The 19,232-nt window shown below is 54.7% G+C and overlaps 3 protein-coding genes across 16 annotated transcripts; all 3 read left to right on the top strand.

Moving 5' to 3' along the window:
- Positions 1-26: 26 nt before the first annotated feature.
- Positions 27-2,073, top strand: LOC117651376 (CRAL-TRIO domain-containing protein C3H8.02-like). Of its 3 annotated transcripts, XR_004588100.1 has the most exons (7): positions 27-153; positions 343-505; positions 579-794; positions 864-1,072; positions 1,162-1,259; positions 1,566-1,634; positions 1,744-2,073. XR_004588100.1 is itself a non-coding variant. In XM_034395373.1 (6 exons), the coding sequence occupies exons 2-5, from the start codon at positions 350-352 to the stop codon at positions 1,256-1,258; spliced, it is 678 nt and encodes a 225-aa protein (XP_034251264.1). In that variant the 5' UTR covers positions 27-153; positions 343-349; the 3' UTR covers position 1,259; positions 1,566-2,073. The 3 variants fall into 3 exon arrangements, 2 of the variants coding, with proteins under 2 accessions (XP_034251264.1, XP_034251263.1); XM_034395373.1 differs by having other exon boundaries at positions 1,566-2,073; XM_034395372.1 differs by lacking the exons at positions 1,566-1,634; positions 1,744-2,073 and having other exon boundaries at positions 28-153; positions 1,162-1,513.
- Positions 2,074-2,117: 44 nt separating this feature from the next.
- LOC117651373 (angiotensin-converting enzyme-like) lies at positions 2,118-4,905 on the top strand. The gene is made up of 7 exons (XM_034395366.1): positions 2,118-2,432; positions 2,544-2,958; positions 3,035-3,324; positions 3,397-3,569; positions 3,649-4,116; positions 4,193-4,336; positions 4,613-4,905. The coding sequence occupies exons 1-7, from the start codon at positions 2,133-2,135 to the stop codon at positions 4,839-4,841; spliced, it is 2,019 nt and encodes a 672-aa protein (XP_034251257.1). The 5' UTR covers positions 2,118-2,132; the 3' UTR covers positions 4,842-4,905.
- A 2,857-nt stretch (positions 4,906-7,762) lies between these two features.
- LOC117650527 (troponin T) lies at positions 7,763-16,873 on the top strand. 12 transcript variants are annotated; one of them, XM_034394018.1, is made up of 13 exons: positions 7,763-7,909; positions 8,653-8,698; positions 8,923-8,949; positions 11,211-11,237; positions 12,790-12,826; positions 12,913-13,038; positions 13,130-13,345; positions 13,411-13,629; positions 13,707-13,799; positions 14,247-14,327; positions 15,128-15,206; positions 15,961-16,204; positions 16,279-16,873. In XM_034394018.1, exons 2-12 carry the CDS (start codon positions 8,673-8,675, stop codon positions 16,182-16,184), a joined length of 1,155 nt encoding a protein of 384 aa, XP_034249909.1. In that variant the 5' UTR covers positions 7,763-7,909; positions 8,653-8,672; the 3' UTR covers positions 16,185-16,204; positions 16,279-16,873. The 12 variants fall into 12 exon arrangements, with proteins under 12 accessions (XP_034249909.1, XP_034249907.1, XP_034249904.1 ...); XM_034394016.1 differs by lacking the exon at positions 11,211-11,237 and adding an exon at positions 10,306-10,338; XM_034394013.1 differs by lacking the exons at positions 11,211-11,237; positions 15,128-15,206 and adding exons at positions 10,304-10,338; positions 15,492-15,570 and having other exon boundaries at positions 8,923-8,950.
- Positions 16,874-19,232: the final 2,359 nt, after the last annotated feature.

Here is a 19,232-nt window from a genome sequence, read left to right as displayed (position 1 = left end):
ATGAAGGAAATGAAAGAATATATCAGACCCAAAGCCACTACAAAAGTATTATCTTAGATATGGTGCCTCCAAGATAACAGAAGTGCTCCACTTACTCATCTGAAACTCTATAGTTGCTAGTTCGTCCCTGCCACTGCCATCTACTGGTTCAAGGTAAGAAACATCTATAAGTTGGAGATGTCACTGGCCCCAAGCCCTTGTGAAACTCAACTGAGCCCATTTGGTATGAGGCCAGTATGGGCTGAAAATGAGGTTCTTTGGCTTACTAATGGTTTGGCTAACAGATTTTTAGATAACATTTCTCCACACCCCTATTCAATTCATGTTATCCTTATTTTCTAGATACACCATGGCTTTCTCACCGAAACCAGTTAATGAAGATGATTTGAAAGCGTTGAAAGAAAGGATGAAATTGATCTCTGATGTTGACCCTCAACAGTACCACAATGACTTTTCCCTTAAACGATATCTGCGTGCGTTCAAAACTGTTGATGATGCATTTATGGTAAAGCAAAGGTTTGATCAGGAATTCAATAAAGTGTACAACTTTCATGAATATTATTTTTATAATATTCTAGGAAATTTTGAAGACCAATAAGTGGCGAGTTGAATATGGTCTGGCTGAATTAACAGAGACCAGTCCTCTTGTTCAAAAGTACATGAAAAAAAATATAGCCAAAGTGCTGAAGCATCGTGACATAAGTGGTCGCCCAGTAATTTATTTCTCAGCAAAAAATCACAATGTAAATGATGGAAACATTGATGAGCTCACAAAGTTCATTGTGTATTGCTTGGTAAGGTTTTTCTTTACTGTTCTTTGTTAATTTATTTGTATGAACAACTGTATTTTTATTTCATTTTAGGAAGAGGGGTGCAAAATGTGTTGTGAAGAAGTTATTGACAATTTGTGTGTTGTCTTAAATCTGAAAAATTTTGGATTGAGCTACACGGATTTTCAAGTCCTCAAAAATTTGGTCTGGCTTGGCATGCGTTATCCTGAACGTCTCGGAATATGTCTGATGATTAACGCCCCTGCCCTCTTTTCTGGATTTTGGACTGTGGTCAAAGGATGGTGATTGATAATATTAATAAAAATAATAAAACTACTAAAAATACATCTGTTTCTATTTGTCTCATTTTGGTATTTTTCTTCCCTTGCAGGCTAGATGAAACTACATCCAGCAAAGTACAATTTATTAAAAGTGAAGAGGAACTGTGCAAGTACTTGATTCCTGATATACTTCCAACTGATGTGTGAGGTACATTGGAGGCACATTCCACATCCTATAATTTTCCAAATTTGACATTTATTGGTGATATATTGTAGCAAATTCCTCTATTTCGCTTAGTAATCTGAAATGTTATTCAGAACAGGCACAATTATGTCGGATTGTCATTTTCTTACTACATAAACTTAAGTAGGTCTTTTGTCACCTTTATTTTTAAATCTAAGACAAGTTCCTCTCATGTTAACTTTCTTCCAAAACATCCAATTAAACTAAGTTCTTGTTAATGCTGTTATTCAACTCTGTTCCTACCAACATAGTATTCTTTTTGTCCTATAGAATGCTAAAATCAAATTTGCCCTGGGTGATCACATTACCAAATTCGCTGCAGCAACCCGTTCCCTGTAGGCAAGTAAAATCTCTACATAGTCGCTTTCCCTGTTCAGAACCTTTTAAACCTCGTATTGGAGGCCAAAACATACCCCATCAATCTCAAAACTAATCAATGTGCCCACAGTTGCAATCAATTAATTAAGAATACATGATGCTTCTTCGGCCTACCATAAAAGGATAATCTCAGATAAAGCCTCCGAGATAACAGAAGTAAGTTGTTCCACTTACCCAGCCGAAACTCTATTGCGGCTAGTTCGTCCTCGTCAGTGTCGCGCGCTGGTTCAAGGTGAGAAACATCGACGTCGGAGCTGCCTGCTGCCTCCAGCCAAGGACTCGATACTAATCGTGTCTCCTATTTGAGTCGTCATTTTATCACTTTGAGAGAAAGGCAGGCAGCTTATCAAGTGTTGTGTGCTCTTTGAGAGAAATGCAGGCAGCTTATCAAGCACCCTGGTGTCAGGTCGTGCGGCACCTTGGTCTTCGTGTTGAGCCTCTTTGGACTTCTGACTGCAGATGAAGTCGCCAGTGCTCTGGCTCGTCGGGCTGGTGGCCGCGCTGTGCCTCGGCGGTGCTGCAGCCCGCTGCGTGCGCGGAGGCTGGGACCGCCTGAGCCGCTCGCCCCGTGCCGTCAACCAGGCCGTCAACCAGACCGCCAAGGCGCTGGGCGCCAGCCCCTTCGCGGACGAGCACGCCCTCAGGCTGTTCCTGGATGGCGAGTACGAGAAGGGCGCCACCGCCGCCTGCAACCAGGCCAACGAGGCCGAGTGGAACTACAACGTGGACCTGACGAACCCAGCGACCACTGAGGCCTATGTAAGTAGGATGGGTTGCCTACCCCGGGCCGTTCAGGCGCTCCCGGCTCCCGCGCTCTGGGACTGGGTTTACTGGGCCACTCGCAACGATTACACCGCCTTTCTTGCGCAGAACAAAGCGACGCTGGCCCTGGCCACCTTCACGCAGCAGCACTGGGAGAAGTACTTCAAGGACCTGGACGAGAACGACATCAAGGACGCGGAGCTGCGGCGCCAGGTGCACTTCCTCAAGTCGCTGGGCACGGCGGCCCTCACCACGGAGAAGTACTCCGTGCTCAACGACCGCCTGCTTAGCATGCAGACGACGTACAGCACGGCCAAGGTGTGCCCCTACAAGAAGCAGAGCTGCGACCTCGCCACGGAGGGCCTGAACCTGGACCCGGGCATCGAGGAGGTCATCACCACCAGCCGGGACTACGACGAGCTGCTGTACATCTGGAAGGGCTGGCACGACGCGTCCGGGAAGCTGATGCGCACGGACTACAAGGACTACGTCGCGCTGTCCAACGAGGCCGCCAAGGCCAACGGTGAGCATCCCCTATTCCCTCCCTCCCTTGCGAGCACGAGAACGCGAAACTACTTTTGACGCCGATTGCATGCCAGGTTTCGCGGACATGGGCGCCATGTGGCAGTCTACCTACGAGGTGGACGACTTCGAGAACGCCATCGACAAGCTGTGGCAGGAGGTGGCGCCGCTCTACAAGGAGCTGCACACGTACACGCTCAACAGGCTCAAGAAGCAGTACCCGGACAAGATAGCCGCCGACAGCACGCTCATCCCCGCGCACGTGCTCGGCAACATGTGGGGCCAGACCTGGATCAACCTGTACGACCTGCTCGTCCCCTACCCCAACGCCTCGTCCTACGATGTCACTGGGGCGCTGCAAGAGCAGGTTCGACTCAGCATTATTTTGTTTCTAAAACGTATTGAACTTGAAGTAATGCCCCAACGCTTGCTGCGACAGAACTACACGCCCAAGAAGATGTTCGAGAAGGCCGACGACTTCTACCAGTCCATGGGGCTGCTGCCCAACGGCATGTGCTACGGCGAGAAGGCCCTCATCGAGAAGCCCACCGACGGCAGGGAGGTGACGTGCCACGCCTCGGCCTGGGACTTCTGCGACGGCAAGGACTTCCGGTGGGTTGGACGTGACCGCGTCACGACGTCTCGGCGTCACGGCCACGCAGTGTGTCATGCCTCGCTCTCGTTCCGCCAGGATCAAGATGTGCACCAAGATCAACCAGGACGACTTCCGCACCATCCACCACGAGATGGGCCACATCCAGTACTACCAGCAGTACGCGCACCTGCCCTACGTGCTGAGGGACGGCGCCAACCCTGGCTTCCACGAGGCCATCGGGGACACGATCGCCCTCTCGGTGGACACCCCCAAGCACCTGCAGACCGTCAAGCTGCTCAGCAACTACGCGGACACCAAGGAGAGCCGCGTCAACGCGCTCATGAAGATGGCCCTCGAGAAGGTGGCCTTCATGCCGTTCGGCCTGCTGGTGGACATGTGGCGGTGGGACGTCTTCTCCGGCGCCACGAAGGAGACCGAGTGGAACAAGCGCTGGTGGGAGCTTAAGGAGAAGTACCAGCTGCTCAGCCCGCCGCTGGAGCGCACCGAGAACGACTTCGACCCTGGCGCCAAGTACCACGTGCCCGCGGACTCGAAATACATCTCGTGAGTCCGCGCACTTTAGTTTTTATTTTCCGGTGGTACTGGCGGAAGCAAATAACACACGTTCTTGCTTTGTCAGGTACTTCGTGGCCGGCGTGCTGGAGTTCCAGTTCTACCGCGCCCTGTGCATCGAGGCCGGCCAGTACGACCCCAGCGACGCCAACTCCGCCCCGCTCCACACGTGCGACTTCTACCAGAGCCGCGCCGCAGGAAAGAAGCTCGCGTACGTACTCACTGGCATGGCACGCCACTGCCAAGCCCGTCCGATTCGTCACGTTGTTTAATCTCGGCGGATTAGATAGTAGACGCCTAGTCAGCCACTTGGGCTGGCACGCCTCTTGGCTTGGACAATCGGGCTCCGCGCAGCTCCGCGCCCCAAACCTCGAGCCGCCGAATACGCTGACGGCGTGGTGTGTGGTCGGCCGCAGTCGGCCGCTGACGCGACTCGCGTGACCGCGCCCCGTGCTCCTTGTCTCACTGACACCCTTTCTGCCCACAGCGCCGGCCTCAAGCTGGGCTCCTCGGTGCACTGGACGGAGACGATGCTGGCCATGACGAACGGCACCGAGATGTCGGGCAAGGCCATGCTGGAGTACTTCCAGCCTCTGTACGAGTTCCTGCAGGAGGCCAACAAGAGTCCCTCCAAGGGCACCGCCGCCGGCGTGGCGCCCGCCCTGCTGCTGTCCGTGATGACGCCCCTCGCCATGCTGGCCCTCTGCCTCCAGTAGCCAGGCGGCACCCCCGCCAGACTGCCTTTCTTTCGTGCAATAAAAAACCACCTTCTGTTTTCAATGCGTTTTTAAAATGATTCCCCCCCCCCCCAACAACGTTATCTACTGGGAAGGAAATTTGTGCGCCAAGTGGAGGACGTGCAGGTTGCAGGATATGCAACAGGATGCAGCAGGATGCCGGTGACGTTTGGCGGTCGGGGTCGGTGTGGGTGTGTGCCGTGTGTTTGCGCCGCCGTACCACCGAGGCAGCCAGGCCTGCGCGCAGCGTCCGCAGCGCCTGGCCGGCCCCTTTGAAATGAGTGCGAAAGCCAAAAGGGAGAACGAGAGGGGGAGGGGGAGGGGGTGGCAGAAACACAAGCATCGCGACCAGCCCGGCTGGCCGGCCGGCCGTGCCCCCTCAGAAGCGGGGAAAAAGAAGTGGGGGAGAGGGAGGCGCGCCTGACGCGATGACGGCATCGGGGGGCGTCCCCTTCTCGCGTTGCTCCCCCGCACCCTTATATGGCGCCTGGCGGTCAGGGGTCAGGGCGAGCTCGGCGAGCTCGGCGGTCTTTGCGCGCGCGCAGCACCGCCAGCGCCCTGTGCCCACGCACCGCGCACCGGCCAGGCTCCACGGAGTCGTTGGTCCGTCCGGTGTGGCCAGGCCGGGCCCGGCCAGGCCCGGGCTGCACGGTTGGGCTGCACTGCCCCCCGGGGAAGTCGCCAGCCGGCACTGCGGCCGCCATCGCCCGGCGAGCGGCAAGCGGCGGCAAGCGGCGTGCCAAATGGCCGAACCGGCCGGACGGCCACTGCCTCAGAGGAACAACGCCATGCAATCAAGACGCGTCTTCGCCCTGCAGTTGTGTCACCGGCAGCCAGGGAGGGGAATTAAAAATATGCCGAGCGAAAGCCTTTCACGCGCGGGCCGCGGCCCTCCGCCACCCTCCGCTCTGGTGCACCTGCCCTTCGTGCCTTCGTGGCAACAGAGCACCTGCATGGGGTGGGGCCGTGCCTGGCCGTGCCGGGCCGTGCCTCGCCAACAATCGCTCTGTGGGTTCGCGGGGCGGCGGAGCGGCGCTTCAGTGGCGTACGCCGTGCGGCCGTTGGGGGAGGCCGCCAGTTGCTACGCCATCGACGGCGAGGGTTCGAGCCCCAGCAGCGCGGCCACCGGCGTACCGCTGCCGCCGCGGCGCCGCGTCAACACGAAAGGGGGATATTTTGAGGCGGCCTGAGAGCGGCAGCGCCGCGCCCCTCCAACTCCACCCACGATCGGGGAGAGGCCGCAGGCCCCACAGCGCCCCGCAGTCCCTGATCCCTCCCTCCTCCGATGATCTCGCCTCCGTTTCGCACAGGGCGTGATGATCCTGAGACAGGACGGGACGCGACGCCCCCTTCCGCCGCGGCGCGCCGCCCTCTGGGTCACCGGGTCTGCGTGTGGCGGGGCGGGGCGGGGCCCCGTTGCCACCGAACCGATATCGCACCAATATACCGACGGAAACGTTACACTCCGAGAAGAAGGCGCCGGACCGACGACGCGCTGCGCGGTGTGCCGGCCGCCATGTGTGGTCTAGCCCTTAATGGTAATGGTATGCGGCGTAGGCAGCAGCGCGGCACGGCTGCGAGCCGCGCGGCCTACCCTGCCGGGGGCTCTGGCCGCTGAGGGCTGGGGGCTGCGACGGTCCACGGGGTCGCACTGGTTGAAGTCCCGTGGGAATGATTGCCGGGATCCGCACACAATGTGGCGCAGAGGGCGGCTATTCCTGGGGGCGGCCCGAGGGGCGACCGACGCGGTGGAGCCGGCAGGCCAGCGACGCTCTGTCTCTCGCACCCCTGCGCACCATAAGTGCGAGAGAGACGGAGTGACGAAGGCCCTGTTTGCAATCAAGCAAGGTGGGCCAGGGCGGGGCGGGGCGGGCCCAAGTGCTGCAAACGCCGGTAAACAAATGATCGCCGGCATCCTGGCCCTGGCGCCCTGGCACTGCCTGGCCTGGCCCTCGCAGGCCGCCCAGCCCCAGGACTCAAATTCTGGTATTGAGTGCGGGGGTCGCTCCTGAAGCTGGACCCCCGTAGGGCCCTCGTCCTGGTCTCGTTTCGAACCCGGCAGCGTGGATCGCTCGTCGTTCGACAACTTAAAAAAAAAATTAAAAAAACAACAAATTTTTGTATAATTTGGCACTTTTTTGCCGCAGTCATGTTGGCGGACGGCCTGGAATAGCACCAGAGGGCCCCTTGAAAAGTGGAAAGAAGACATCTGCGGAGGCATTGGAATCATTTGGAGCCGTGTCCATGACAGTGTGTGACGGGCCCAGTCGGAGCGATGGCGTCTGGCTCCACCAGCAAGGCTGTCCCAGCGGCGCCGGGGGCCTGGGCCACACCTGTGCCTGCGCGTGGCGTGCGCGTTGGACGCGTTGACAAGTGCACAAGTGCAGCCCAGCCCGTCGCACCTGCGGCCCATCTGTATGCACTCTGCGCGGCCTGCATTGGCCTGCATTCGGTCGCGGCTCGCTCGACAGACAGGCACTCCATTTGTCGGAGAGGGATGGGGCGACGTCGGCGACGTGACATCGGGGGCAAGTTTAGGGCGGCGTGCGCCTCGGCGTGCGCGGTGCGCGCCGGCATTCATTTCAAGACGACCGTGCACCTGAAGGGAGGCTGAAGGCTTGGACGCCCTGCTCGCCGGCGCCGTGCTCCCGCGGGGCCGCGTCGCGGGGCAGGGGGGGGGGTGTCTCTGGTGGGTTGACAATGACGGGGGAGGCAGAGGCGGCACATTTTGTTGTGGGAACGCGATCCCCGAGGCCTGCTGGGCGGTGGGTGAGGCGGGGGACGGGGCGGGCGCCACGGCGGCGACCACGGCGCGGACCAGCCCACTGTGCCGTTCTAAATATGTGTGCGGTGGTGCGGACGGGAGGGGGCCGGCGCGGCTAGCGCCCGGTGGGGGTAGGGGCCACCCTCCGACCCCACCCCTGCCCCCACCACCACACATTCCGAGGGGGGCCAGCCTCGTCGCGGTCCCGGATCCCTGTCTCCTCGCACTCCCTTGTCGGAACACCGCCGGACCGCGTGTGCCCTCTCTTTAGTTGAGCTTCAGTGTAAGTGCAAAAGTGCAAAAGCGTGTGTAAAAGCGAGTGAAAAAGTGTCTCGCCGTGCGACTTGAGACTCCACTCTGTGCTGCTCCTTCTTCTTCGGCTGCCGCTCCTTGTGGATTTTACCTGCTGCTCCTGTGGCGCCGGAAAGGCCGCCGTCACCACTTCATTGCAAGCTTCGTGTGTGTCATAGTGCCGTGGTCGAGGCCGGACTGACCGCAGCTCGCCCTGCCGGGCTCTGCCGAGGCCCTGCCGCGTAGTGACCGGTGGTGACACTCGTGTGGACGAGAACGAGGCCGTGCGTTTGGCCGGACTGGACTGGAGCCGTGCACCGCGTGCAGCACTGCCGGCTGACGTCGTGATGGACATGTTGTCCGGGACGGCGGCCGCGCCACGATCATGTTTCTTGCTGCCTGTATAAGGGTTGGCTGAGTGCGCGCGCCGGCTGACCGGGCGTGGCGCTGCGTGGCGCGGCGGGGCGGGGCGGGGTGGCGGGGCGGGGCGGGCTAAATTGGGGTCGAGGAGGCACCAGCAACGCCCCGTCGGCGCACGGGCTAAAAGTGGAACCGGTGGTCGCCACGGAAAGGCTGCACCTTCGCACGAAACGCGTAGGGAAACCATCTCGGCTTTTCCATTTTCCCGGCGGAGCGAGTGGTGCGAAATAAAATGGACCACTCTGGATGGTCGTTGGGTACACGTCGCGGTTCACGCCGTTGCATCAAGTCCCTAACGCCCTTTTTCTTTTGCAGCCTTTTAACCCCTTCCAACCATGTCCGACGACGAGGAACAATACTCGTAAGTATAGAAATGAGTCTAATATTTGAGGATTAAGGGTAGGGGTGCTCAATCTTCGGCTCGGTCCATAGAATGTGGAATGCCGGCATGAATTGGATCTCCTCTTTTTGTCGGCCCTGGTCCCTTTGCTCGTTCGTTGAATTCTTGCATCGCACTCGCCCCAGTCCCCCTGTTTTTGTCCATTTTCGCGGCTAACCGTTCGTCTGTATTGTGCCCTTTTGCAGTGAGGAGGAGGAGGAAGAAGAAGAAGTGTAAGTGACACGACTTTCAGTCTTTCGTTACTGACATTAGGTTTAAATTGATCTCTTAGGCCGATAGAGCAGACAACCATAGAACAGTGTGCTTTGGTCAGGCGGTGTGAAGGACGAGCTGGGCCCCTGTCGTGGGTCGGGGGCCGGTCGGGGGCGGCGGGGGACGCACCCTCCAAAAATAAACACAGAAAATAAAAACAAGTCTGGCTTAGCACCTCATCTCTTGGTTGAATGTTCTGCTCGATCGTGTCTGGGAACAAGTAGTGCTTCGCAAATAACTCCATAAATTTTACTGGAAAAAAGAAAGAATTTTCTTTTTTTTACATTATTGTTTTATTGATGCTTTCTTTTGCTGAATTAGATCCAATTATTACTTTTAAGTATTTTTAAGAGTAGGATGCATCTATTTTTAGAATTTTGGCCTCTCTCTCGCTACAAAGTAGGCCATTTTGCCATAGTTGTAAATATTTTATTCTCTAGCTATCAGGAGAAGTAGACTTGGTCTTGTCCTCGTAGTCTTGAGAGAGCTGCCTGATGTAATTCATACTGCCTTCTTTCTCTATCATCTTTCTAATTTCTGTCTCTTCTGTCTCTTTCCCCCAACGTAGGAGGTATGTACCCCTCAGTCAGCAGTGGTGGCTGACTTCTCAGCTCATGGTAACAGTAGGTGTAAAAACTATAGACGTTTACTGTGACTGCAGTATATCGTAAATAAAGTTGTTCAAAACTTAAGTTAACTTTATCAACTAATAAAACTTTAGAAGTATTTTAATGCACTAAGTTAAAGAACATTTTTTTTTTCAATTATTAAACAGTAAAAAAAACAGTGATCTTTTTCGGGCCACTTCATAAAAGCCTTATCTCTGTGCGAAACAGAGTATACGTGTGGAATTGTCTTACTATTAATCAATGGCAAATATTCTGTTCAGTAGTCCTTTTAAAAAAAAATATCCTATATACGTTTTTGTCTACTGTTGTGGTGGAAATATGAATCAGTTCCGTTAAAGTATACGGTTTTATATGACCTATGTAAACTACATTCTCTCCATGTTTGTCACTGTACCGACAAATATATGCCCCATAAAAAATGATCCTTATCCACCCTTTCCAAATAAGTTAACCGCCACCTGTACGTTTGGTCTAACTATATTTCCCTGGTCCTTATATTTTCGTCTATCCTTTTCCTTTCACACCTCTTCTCTTCTGGAAGTCCTGCGCCTTATCTCCGGCCTAGATACGAATGTTTTAAGAACCGCGCAAATACGTTTAAATTCACTCCTGTTACTCTTAGTCTTAATGTTTTCTTATATTTTCTGTTACGCCTTCCTGATCTCCTTCCTCCTTCTATCTCTAAAGGGAACAGGAACCCGAACCCGTACGGAGGCCAGAGTAAGTCCGATAACTTTCATTGTTTTTGTTTTTCTTTTTGTAACGTCGCAGTTCTTCGGGCAGTGTGCTTATTAAACATATTTTTGCTCGTAACACTGAAAAATGTCGCAATAGATGCAACGCCGTGTGCTCTTAACACTTAGAAGTGCAGTAGCAAATTCTGTAAAGAATAAGAAGGCTATTTGTAGAACGCGAAGGCCGACCAAAAGTTGTCTCGTGAGAAACATCTTCGTTGCACTCTTTGCAATTTTTGCAACAAAGAAAATGATTTTTTTGTGTGTTTTTAAATGTTTTAATAATTTTTTTTGGAAGCGCTCATTTTGAACTTTTGTGCGTTCAACAATTTGCTCGTGCCTCATATTTAGTATGACAGATTAAATGGTCGTTGGCCGTCGTTCGGAAAACGGGAAGGAGGAGTAGACTTAGTTGTTCTGCACTCACCCAGAGTAGATGTTTTGTAGTAAATTGTCGGCTTGCGTAAACCTCGTAACGCCCGAGTTTTACGCATTTGCATCTTTTTACAGCACATGTGCCAACGGTAGAAATCTAAGCGCGCTCTCTTTTTCTCTCTCTCCTTTCCCACTCCTGCCTTTGCCACCCCTCTACTGCTGCCCCTCCCGAAGCAAAATCAGTACTGCTGTTGTTGCGTCTTATTCGATTGGTAGGCAGAAAATCGCGGCAAAATGTTCATGTTTTCACCATAAACAAGTAGGTTCCCATCCTAATGGATAGTGCTCAAACGGTGGGAAAGATGAGCATTTTTTGTGCTCAGGGAATTTTTCCACCCTTTCAACGCCGTTTGAGGTTTTGGGAATTTTCTTATCAAAGGTGGATAACTGATATTTATTATTGTTTTTTTGTTTCTCCTCGAGTAGCAGTAAGCCTAGGCAATCACTCAGGTAATAATTCCCTGCAGTGTGTGGAAATCAATGTTTTTGTGGGTTTGTGATGTGTGTTCATACATATTATTATCAACCACTTATTTTCATTATCGTTTCGTGCGAAAACAAGCCGTAAAAAGCATTGTTTAACAAAAACCGCTACTCATAATGTACCTTTTCTGTGTTCAATATTCATAAACATTTTTCTCGGAAAAATAATGCGTCTCCTGGACATCATGTGTGCGATTGTTTTGTGACTACTTCGTGTCACCGTCAAATTTACCATGAAGAAGTTTTTCCCTGATTTCGTCTCATTGGGTCCCCTGCGCGCTGTAACCAGTGGTGCTTTGTACGTGCCGCACACCCATGTCTGCTTCTCACTGCTTAAAATACGAAAATTTACTTGATATTTAAGCCTGATTCGCAAACACCCTATTTAATTCTAAACTGGTTCAAATTTGTGGTGCAATTTTAATTGATCTTTACGAATTAAGACGGTAAAAATAAAGAACAACCCCCGTTAAACGTTGGAACGAAGCGAACCGCCACGATATAGTTCGAGTTGTTTGGCACCTTTCCCCCATCCCTCGTCGGTCCCGCTTTGCAAACCCGCGTTGGCAGTGTTGGCAGCCGCCCAAGGCCGCTTTGCCGCCTTGCATTTGCACGGTGTGTCGAGCCTTCGATTCGAGTTGAGCCTTTCGCCCTGCGGACAATCGGCGGGACCCACCCACGGAGCGGAGTTCGGGGTCTCGCTGTCTTGCCTGGGCAAGGTGGTCATAGCTCTTAACAATGCAGCCCCCTGTCGCCTCTTATTGTACTACCTCCTTGTGCTTTAGTCCTCCCAGCAATTTGCCTCTCTGTTTCCCTCAAGTGTGTCGAACCTTTTTTCGCTTTTCAAGTTGATCCTTTTGTTCATGTGGACAAATTTGCTGTGATTCAAAAGGGAAAAAAAAGTTTGTTCACGGTTTTGTTTTTTTCCCTTGGGCAAGGTGGTTAGTTTAACTATCACCCCTGTCGTCATATTTACTACCCCCCTTTGTTGTCCCCCCTCAGCAATTTTCTGTTTGCCCTCCAAAGTGGTCTAGACACACCAACTTTGTGGTCAAAGGGATCCGTTTTGTTAAAATGGTGGCTAGACTAGTTTGGCTGTGATTCGAAAGGGAAAACCAAACGTGGCCAAACGTGGTCTAGACCGCACCAAATTGTTGTCTTAAGTGGTCTGTTTAACTAAAGATGTGTAAAATGGCATCCATTGCCCCCAGTGGTGCGGTCTGAACGTTTTTTTGCAGTGAATTACGCGGGCAATCGAAAACAATTATTACATCAATAATAAACCTGCTGTTTTTTTTTCTTTCTTTACTTTTGTGCCATTCCGTCTTATTCGTCCCGGCGTCTCTATATAGCCATTCTCTGTCCCACTCGACCCTGTGCACACAGCAAGGGGAAATGACCAACGAATCGACTCGTTGGAGTTGGTGGGGATTCGTCCCCTTTCTGCGTCCTTTCCCCTTGGCACTGATTCGCGACCCGACTCTGACTAATTCCCCTTTCTGCCCTCCGTGCCGCGCAGGGGAGATGAGAAGCAAGGAGACCCCGAGTTTGTCAAGGTAATTCCGCACTCCCGTGGTTTCACGACGCTGGTCGGTGGTGCCGCTCAAACTGATCGCCCTTTCCGTCCCCGTTTGACCCACAGCGTCAGGAACAGAAGAGCTCGGCCCTCGACGAACAGCTCAAGGAGTACATCACAGAATGGCGCAAGCAGAGGTCAAAGGAAGAGGAGGAACTCAAGAGGCTGAAGGAGAAGCAGGCCAAGCGCAAGGTAAAACGAGTGCAGTTTGAATTTGAAAGGAGAAACTTGTTCCAAACAAACAAATGCAAATGCAACCGATTTTTTTATTGTTTGGGCGTAGATCATGCGTGCGGACGAGGAGAAGCGCATGGCTCAGCGCAAGAAGGAGGAGGAAGAGAGGAGGCAGCGCGAGGTTGAGGAGAAGAAGCAGCGGGACATCGAGGAGAAGAGACGCCGCCTGGAGGAGGCCGAGAAGAAGCGCCAGGCCATGATGTCCGCCCTCAAGGAGCAGAGCAAGAGCAAGGGACCCAACTTCACCATCAACAAGAAGGAGGGCGTGAGTGTTCGACAGTGCCTTTAGCCGCAGGCAAGGAAACAGAGCACTAACTTTGTCCCTTGCAGTTCAACCTCTCATCAGCTCAGATTGAGCGCAACAAGACCAAGGAGCAGCTGGAGGAGGAGAAGAAGATCTCCCTGTCGTTCCGCATCAAGCCCCTCGTCCTGGACAACATGAGCGTCGACAAGCTGCAGCTCAAGGCCGCCGACCTGTGGGAGCAGATCGTCAAGCTGGAGACCGAGAAGTACGACTTGGAGGAGAGGCAAAAGCGCCAGGACTACGACGTGAGTCGAAATGAGTTTGACGTCAGCGCCTACGTGCAATCGACGTCAAATCACTAATTTGCCATTCTCCCTCGCAGTTAAAAGAGCTGAAGGAGCGACAGAAGCAGCAGCTCAGGCACAAGGCCCTGAAGAAGGGTCTGGACCCCGAAGCTCTTACCGGAAAGTACCCCGTAAGTAGCAACCCGCCGCACCCTGTGTGACGGGCCGCTTGAGCGCCCACCTGGTAGGCAACCCGCCTCACGCGCGTGTCTGACGGGCAGGCCTCGTCACCGGTCGGGCTCCTAACTGGAGCGCCCAGGCAACCCGCCACACACGCGTGTCGGCACCGGTCGGGCGCCTAACTGGAGCGCCCAGGCAACCCGCCACACACGCGTGTCTGACGGGCAGGCCTCGGCCACGAGTAAGGCGCTTCGCTGGAGCGCCCGCCCGGTATGCAACCCGCTTCACGCGCGTGTCTGACGGGCAGGCCTCGGCCACGAGTAAGGCGCTTCGCTGGAGCGCCCGCCCGGTATGCAACCCGCTTCACGCGCGTGTCTGACGGGCAGGCCAGGCGCCTCGATGCCGTGTGACCGTCTTCTGTCTTATCTTAACTCATCCCCCGTTTCTTTCCCTTGCAGCCCATGATCCAAGTAGCCTCCAAATATGAACGCCGAGTGGACACCCGGTCGTACGAGGACAAGAAGAAGCTCTTCGAGGGTGTACGTATAATTTGATCTCTCTTTCTCGAAATTGATTCCTCGTGCGGTATTCACTGTCCATATTCTCTAATTTTCAAAGAACTCTTCAGTGGGCCACAGTCTCCTGGAACACGCGTTGTTCTTGACTGTACTAGTGTTTTCGCTGGTCTGATGCGCACGTCTTTATTTCTCCGGATAACTTAGGGATGGGAAACTGTGAGTTTGGAGCTCAGCGAAAACAATTGGAAAGAGAGAAACGAATTGTTCTTAAAACGCAGAAAAAGTGAGTAGGCAGCCCCTGTAGTGGGGACCGTGCCTGGGAGTGGCCCACCCACCCGGAATGCGTCTGTCCATGTCGTATGGAACTGCCCCTGCCCCCTCCCCCCTGCAATGACTTTGAAACCCTCCCTCCGTGGTGCCCCCCTTGCCCTCGACTTTATCTGGTCAGGCTGTGTCGTCTCTTAGTCCCCGAACGTTCCCTCCGCGGTCCAGAGCCGACCTGAACTGCATGTCTTATGGTGCAGGGCTGGGAAGTCCTGTCCAGTGAGCAGTGGGAGAAAGTGTGGAAAGAACGAACTGATCAGTTCACGAACCGCTCCCCAGGTAATTAGCATGGTCATGGTCCCACGGCTGGCCTGCTGCATTGGCTTTCCCCGTGTACAGGCCCGTGGTGCCGTCGTGTGGTCTGTGCTCCACCGAGGGGGCTGAACCGGCCGAAGCGAGCGCCATTGGACAGCTCTCTGCCCCCGTCCCCTGCATCGTGTCCATGCCCATCTTGTGTCGCCCTAGCGCTAACTCTGGTGTTATGTGTACCCACGCAGGGCTGGGAAACCTTAACACAGGAGCAGAAAGAGAAACTTTGGAAAGAACAGGTGGATCAGTTTGAGAAGCGCACTGCTTGTAAGTAGGACCGAGATGCAAGCATCGGTGCTTCCACTAAGCGGCTTCGAGACTGTACAAAGACGATGTGTCGCTTGTCTTGTTGATGTCACATGGCCTGGTGTGTGCTGTACAGAAGCGCCCATCCCCCTTTCTCCCCCGCCCTCCACGTTAGTTTCTCTAGACAGCATGTGTACCCCCGACTGCGCCATGCGTCTCTGCAGTTGCACGCCCCCCCCCCTCCCCGACTTTGCCTGCGGTGATTTTTGGACTGTTTGCTGACCCTGCCTGATGCTGCCTCCGCAGGGCCTTGAGACCTCCACCAAAGAGAGCATGGAGAAGGTCTGGTCGGAGCGATCGCAACAGTTTGAGAAGCGCACAGCTTGTAAGTAGACCGAGAAAAATCTCACATTGCCAACAGTTCTAGATGTCTTTTTTCTTCAAGTTCTTTAGGAAATTTCCTCTGTCTCTCTTTTCGACGCTGCAACTCTTCTTCTCAGCGACATTAAGATTATTACTTTGAAGTGCTTTCGGAAAAGATGATATTTACAGTGAGAGAGTATCGCTCCGAACACCGTCTTCACCCTGCTGTGGTGCTTTCTCTGAAACATTCTGTACATAGCTCTATTTCTCTCCTTTTTTTCTCTTCAACCTGCATCTTGACTTTTCTCTGTCCTCGTGTGGTTTTCTGCTTTTTTTCTCCTGGCTACCGTCTGTGGAGTATTTTTTTCTTCCCCCCACCCTGCCGACCGCTAACTGCCCCTCCCTCTCACAGCCAAGCTGCCCAAGTGGTTCGGCGAGAGGCCCGGCAAGAAGAAGGGCGCCCCAGACAGCCCCGAGGAGGAGGAGCCCAAGGGAGGCGCCGACGAGGACCTCGACGAGCCCGCAGGGGGTGCCGAGGAAGAGGAGGAGGAAGAGGAGGAGGAGGAGGAGGAGGCCGCCGAGGAGGAGGAAGAGGAGGAAGAGGAGGAGGAGGAAGAGGAAGAGGAGGAGGAATAAACTGCCCGAGCATTCTCAAGGTAAGTGCCGCTCCATTGTAAATCTGACCCTAAAAAAAAACGAAAGGGTAAAATTGTTCTCAATTCTTTTTCAGGCACAGGAGCCAACGCGTTCTTCACAGTCCGGCCGAGACCCAAATTCTCCAAGAGGGTCTCGCAACAGCGAAGCGCTGTCCTCATTTTTATCATTATTATACGTTACGTCCAGAACACTTGTATTCATATAACGCTATCTTTATAAATGCATATTATTTTATTGTTTGTATAAATCCTTGGTGTATGATACTATTTCAACTAGCATGACTGATGATATTATGGAAGAGGTGAGAAAAGAGTCTTCGAATAAAGACAACCAACATTCTGCTCGGAGAAGTCTCCCCATGTCTTGAGGTGGTCTGACCCCATCCACCCCCAGGAACTGCGGGGACTCTACGCGAGAATCAATCCCAATATCTTGAGTTTATTGCGATTGCATTCCGGGTAGTGAACCAAAAGATTTCCACTCTCGCAAAACGTGGTGAAAAGTGCGAAGGTGCGAAAGAGTAAGTGCTGCAGGGCACCCCTCCCTGCCTCTTGTCAAGACATGGCCAGGCTTCGCGTCGGAGGAGTGCAGATCTGGTCATAAATTAGAAGTGTATTTTTATTTTCATTTTGGAGTTAGGTATTGTGGTATTAAAAGAATGAAACACCGCTGCTGGTTTCTTCCTTTTCTGGCACGTCCCTTCGAAGCGGCCTCCAGGCAAGCCTCCAGGTCCAGGCTTCACGGCTCCAAAGCGCCCGCCACATCGGCCACCGCCGCCTTCGCGCGCACGCCCGCCTGTTGGGTGGCCTATCCCCGCGTTCGCAGGCGGCGTCGCCCTACCCGCCCGGTCTGCTGCTTGGCGGGGCAATGCGACGGGCAATGCCGGCAGTGCCGCACAGAATCACGCAGAATCCACAAAGACGGAAACAATCGGCCGTAAAAGGCGGCGCGCTCTGCGGAGCGTTGCGGAGCGTTGCGAAGCCCGACGCGTTTCTGCGAATAATCTGGCAGCAAGGCTAAGCTCGGCGGCCGGGCCCTTCCGCCGCGACGCCATTTCTCATACTCCGGTCGCGCGCATTGTTTCATCCTTGGATTGCGCCTCGGGGCCTCGGGGAAGCCAAGCGGGGCAGCGAGGCGTCCTGCTAATTTGTAGCAAGGACAGTCTTATCGATGGCCGGCCCGCCAATGATGGATACGCTCCCCGCGGTAGCCGTCGGCCGGCCGGGCACAGTCAGGCACAGCCAGCCGGGCAGCACGGCGCATAACTCAGGCGCCGAACCAGAGTCGTATCTTTTGTTTCAACAAAAGGCGCGTGTTTCTCGCGTTATTAATAATTCATTTATCACACCACGAGCGGCCCCCCGCTGGCTGCGGCTGGCAGGGAACCTTGCAGGGGGATCCGCGGGGGGAGTCGCAAAAAGAGCAGCGGGACGGGCAGCGTGTGTGTGCGTGTGCTATACTGTGTGTGATTGCGCGCCGGGAACGGGTCCGGGTGGCTCTGCCAAATAAACCTCTGCAAGAAGAGCATCGACTTCGGCCCAAAGCCACATCGTCGGCGCTCGCGGGCACGAGTGCAGGCTACCCCTCCGCTTGCCACTGCTTGCAGCGCCCTTCTGTTTTGGTGGGAGTGAGTGTGAATTGAAGAATTCCGGCAGCAACTGCAAACGTGGTGTTTGTTTGTCCGTGTGGGTCCTCTCCGCTCCATTCCGGTGCATGTGGCTCCGCGGAGTCAAGCGTCGGCAACGTCGTTTTGACGACATTTTGCGCACCAGGACCTCGGCTGCGTCCACGGCAGTGCGATGGGGCCCCGATTTTGCGTTTTGGCTTGGTCTGAAAAACGAGCGATGCGCTGCGCTGCGCTGCCGGGCAAGGTGCGCTGCCGCCATGCTGCCGCGCTGCGGTGGTCTTGTCTCTTGTCGGCGGGGCGCATCGCGATGCCTCGCGTGCGCGATCGCTTTCAAAATAAAGTAGCGCCCAGCGCGAGCAGCAGTGCGTGGCGCCCGGCCTGCCCGCACTGCCCGCACTGCCCGCACGGCGCACTGGGCGTCGACACTCTGTCTCTCTCGCACTCCCGGGGCGAGAGAGTGCGAGAGAGGCAGAGTGTCGAAAGCGCAGTTCGGATTGGGAACGCCTTCTCTGGGGAGCCTGCGCAAACGGGAGCGACCTGGCGGCTGCACTGGAACCACGCGGTCCGCGGTCGCTAATTTGGGGCGCGCCGAGCGCCGAGCCACGGCAGCCACGGTGCGACAAGGACAGCGGCCGCTTGTCCCCGTGAGTCACCTGGGAGCAACGAGGAAACAAAAGGAGTGGAAGCACGCGACAGCGGGGCGGAGGGGCAGGGCAGGCCGCTGGCACGACGCAGCCCGGCACGCCAGGCCCCACTACCGCTGCGAGCAGCGCGCGACGCGTGTGCTTTTAAAGGAATGTTAAAGGTTGCTTTATTTGCTTGTTTCTTCTGGGTTTACAGCTGTCCCTTCGTGGAGACACGGCAGTAAGGTAGAATGGCTCTGGAAAACAAATTAGGAACAAGCATAAAACACGGAGGGCCTTTCTATATATAAGACGGGGGAGGGGGGATCGAAGGTCTATGGGCCATCCGTGCCACAAACACGCCCTGCCTGGGAATGGCGGAAAGAATGGCGGTCACAGCTCGACTTGGAATGGCTGGCACTGCAAATGGTCCTGAGAACGGCGAGCACCGCGTTGGTACACTGGTATCTGGAGCACAAAGTCGCGGGTGACTCGCGGACGACGCGGACGTGGATCCGGACGGCGGACACCGAGACGCCACGGCAGTCCTCGTCCAAAAGCCTGCCGGGCGTGTGGGTGTGCGGCCCGGTACTTGCGACACGCCAGGCCGGCAGGCCCGGGACGCGCGACGCGGGACGCAGTGTCAATTTATGAAGAGGGCCCGTGGTATATTATCTGCGAAATAAATCTATTATCCACCCGGGGAGGTTTATTTAACCGGTTTGCCCGCCCCGCGCCCGGGCCGGCCGGGCCGGCGCGCCCCGCGTGACGATCTGA

Source organism: Thrips palmi, unplaced genomic scaffold, assembly GCF_012932325.1.
Source record: "Thrips palmi isolate BJ-2018 unplaced genomic scaffold, TpBJ-2018v1 HiC_scaffold_5, whole genome shotgun sequence".
NCBI classification, from domain to species: Eukaryota; Metazoa; Arthropoda; class Insecta; order Thysanoptera; family Thripidae; genus Thrips; species Thrips palmi.
Note: the sequence above shows the minus strand (reverse complement) of the source record. Positions and strands in the feature narration are given on the sequence as shown.

What these genes read in the sequence shown, in the direction of transcription:
- LOC117651376 (XM_034395373.1), top strand. Translation starts at nt 350, where the DNA reads ATGGCTTTCTCACCGAAACCAGTTAATGAAGATGATTTGAAAGCGTTG. An exon ending in CTGTTGATGATGCATTTATG is followed by an intron (nt 506 to 578) that starts GTAAAGCAAAGG and finishes ATAATATTCTAG; the next exon opens with GAAATTTTGAAGACCAATAA. An exon ending in AGTTCATTGTGTATTGCTTG is followed by an intron (nt 795 to 863) that starts GTAAGGTTTTTC and finishes ATTTCATTTTAG; the next exon opens with GAAGAGGGGTGCAAAATGTG.
- LOC117651373 (XM_034395366.1), top strand. Translation starts at nt 2,133, where the DNA reads ATGAAGTCGCCAGTGCTCTGGCTCGTCGGGCTGGTGGCCGCGCTGTGC. An exon ending in CGAGGCCGCCAAGGCCAACG is followed by an intron (nt 2,959 to 3,034) that starts GTGAGCATCCCC and finishes ATTGCATGCCAG; the next exon opens with GTTTCGCGGACATGGGCGCC. An exon ending in GCGGACTCGAAATACATCTC is followed by an intron (nt 4,117 to 4,192) that starts GTGAGTCCGCGC and finishes TTGCTTTGTCAG; the next exon opens with GTACTTCGTGGCCGGCGTGC.
- LOC117650527 (XM_034394013.1), top strand. Translation starts at nt 8,673, where the DNA reads ATGTCCGACGACGAGGAACAATACTC. An exon ending in GACGACGAGGAACAATACTC is followed by an intron (nt 8,699 to 8,922) that starts GTAAGTATAGAA and finishes GCCCTTTTGCAG; the next exon opens with TGAGGAGGAGGAGGAAGAAG. An exon ending in AGGAGGAAGAAGAAGAAGTG is followed by an intron (nt 8,951 to 10,303) that starts TAAGTGACACGA and finishes TTCTATCTCTAA; the next exon opens with AGGGAACAGGAACCCGAACC.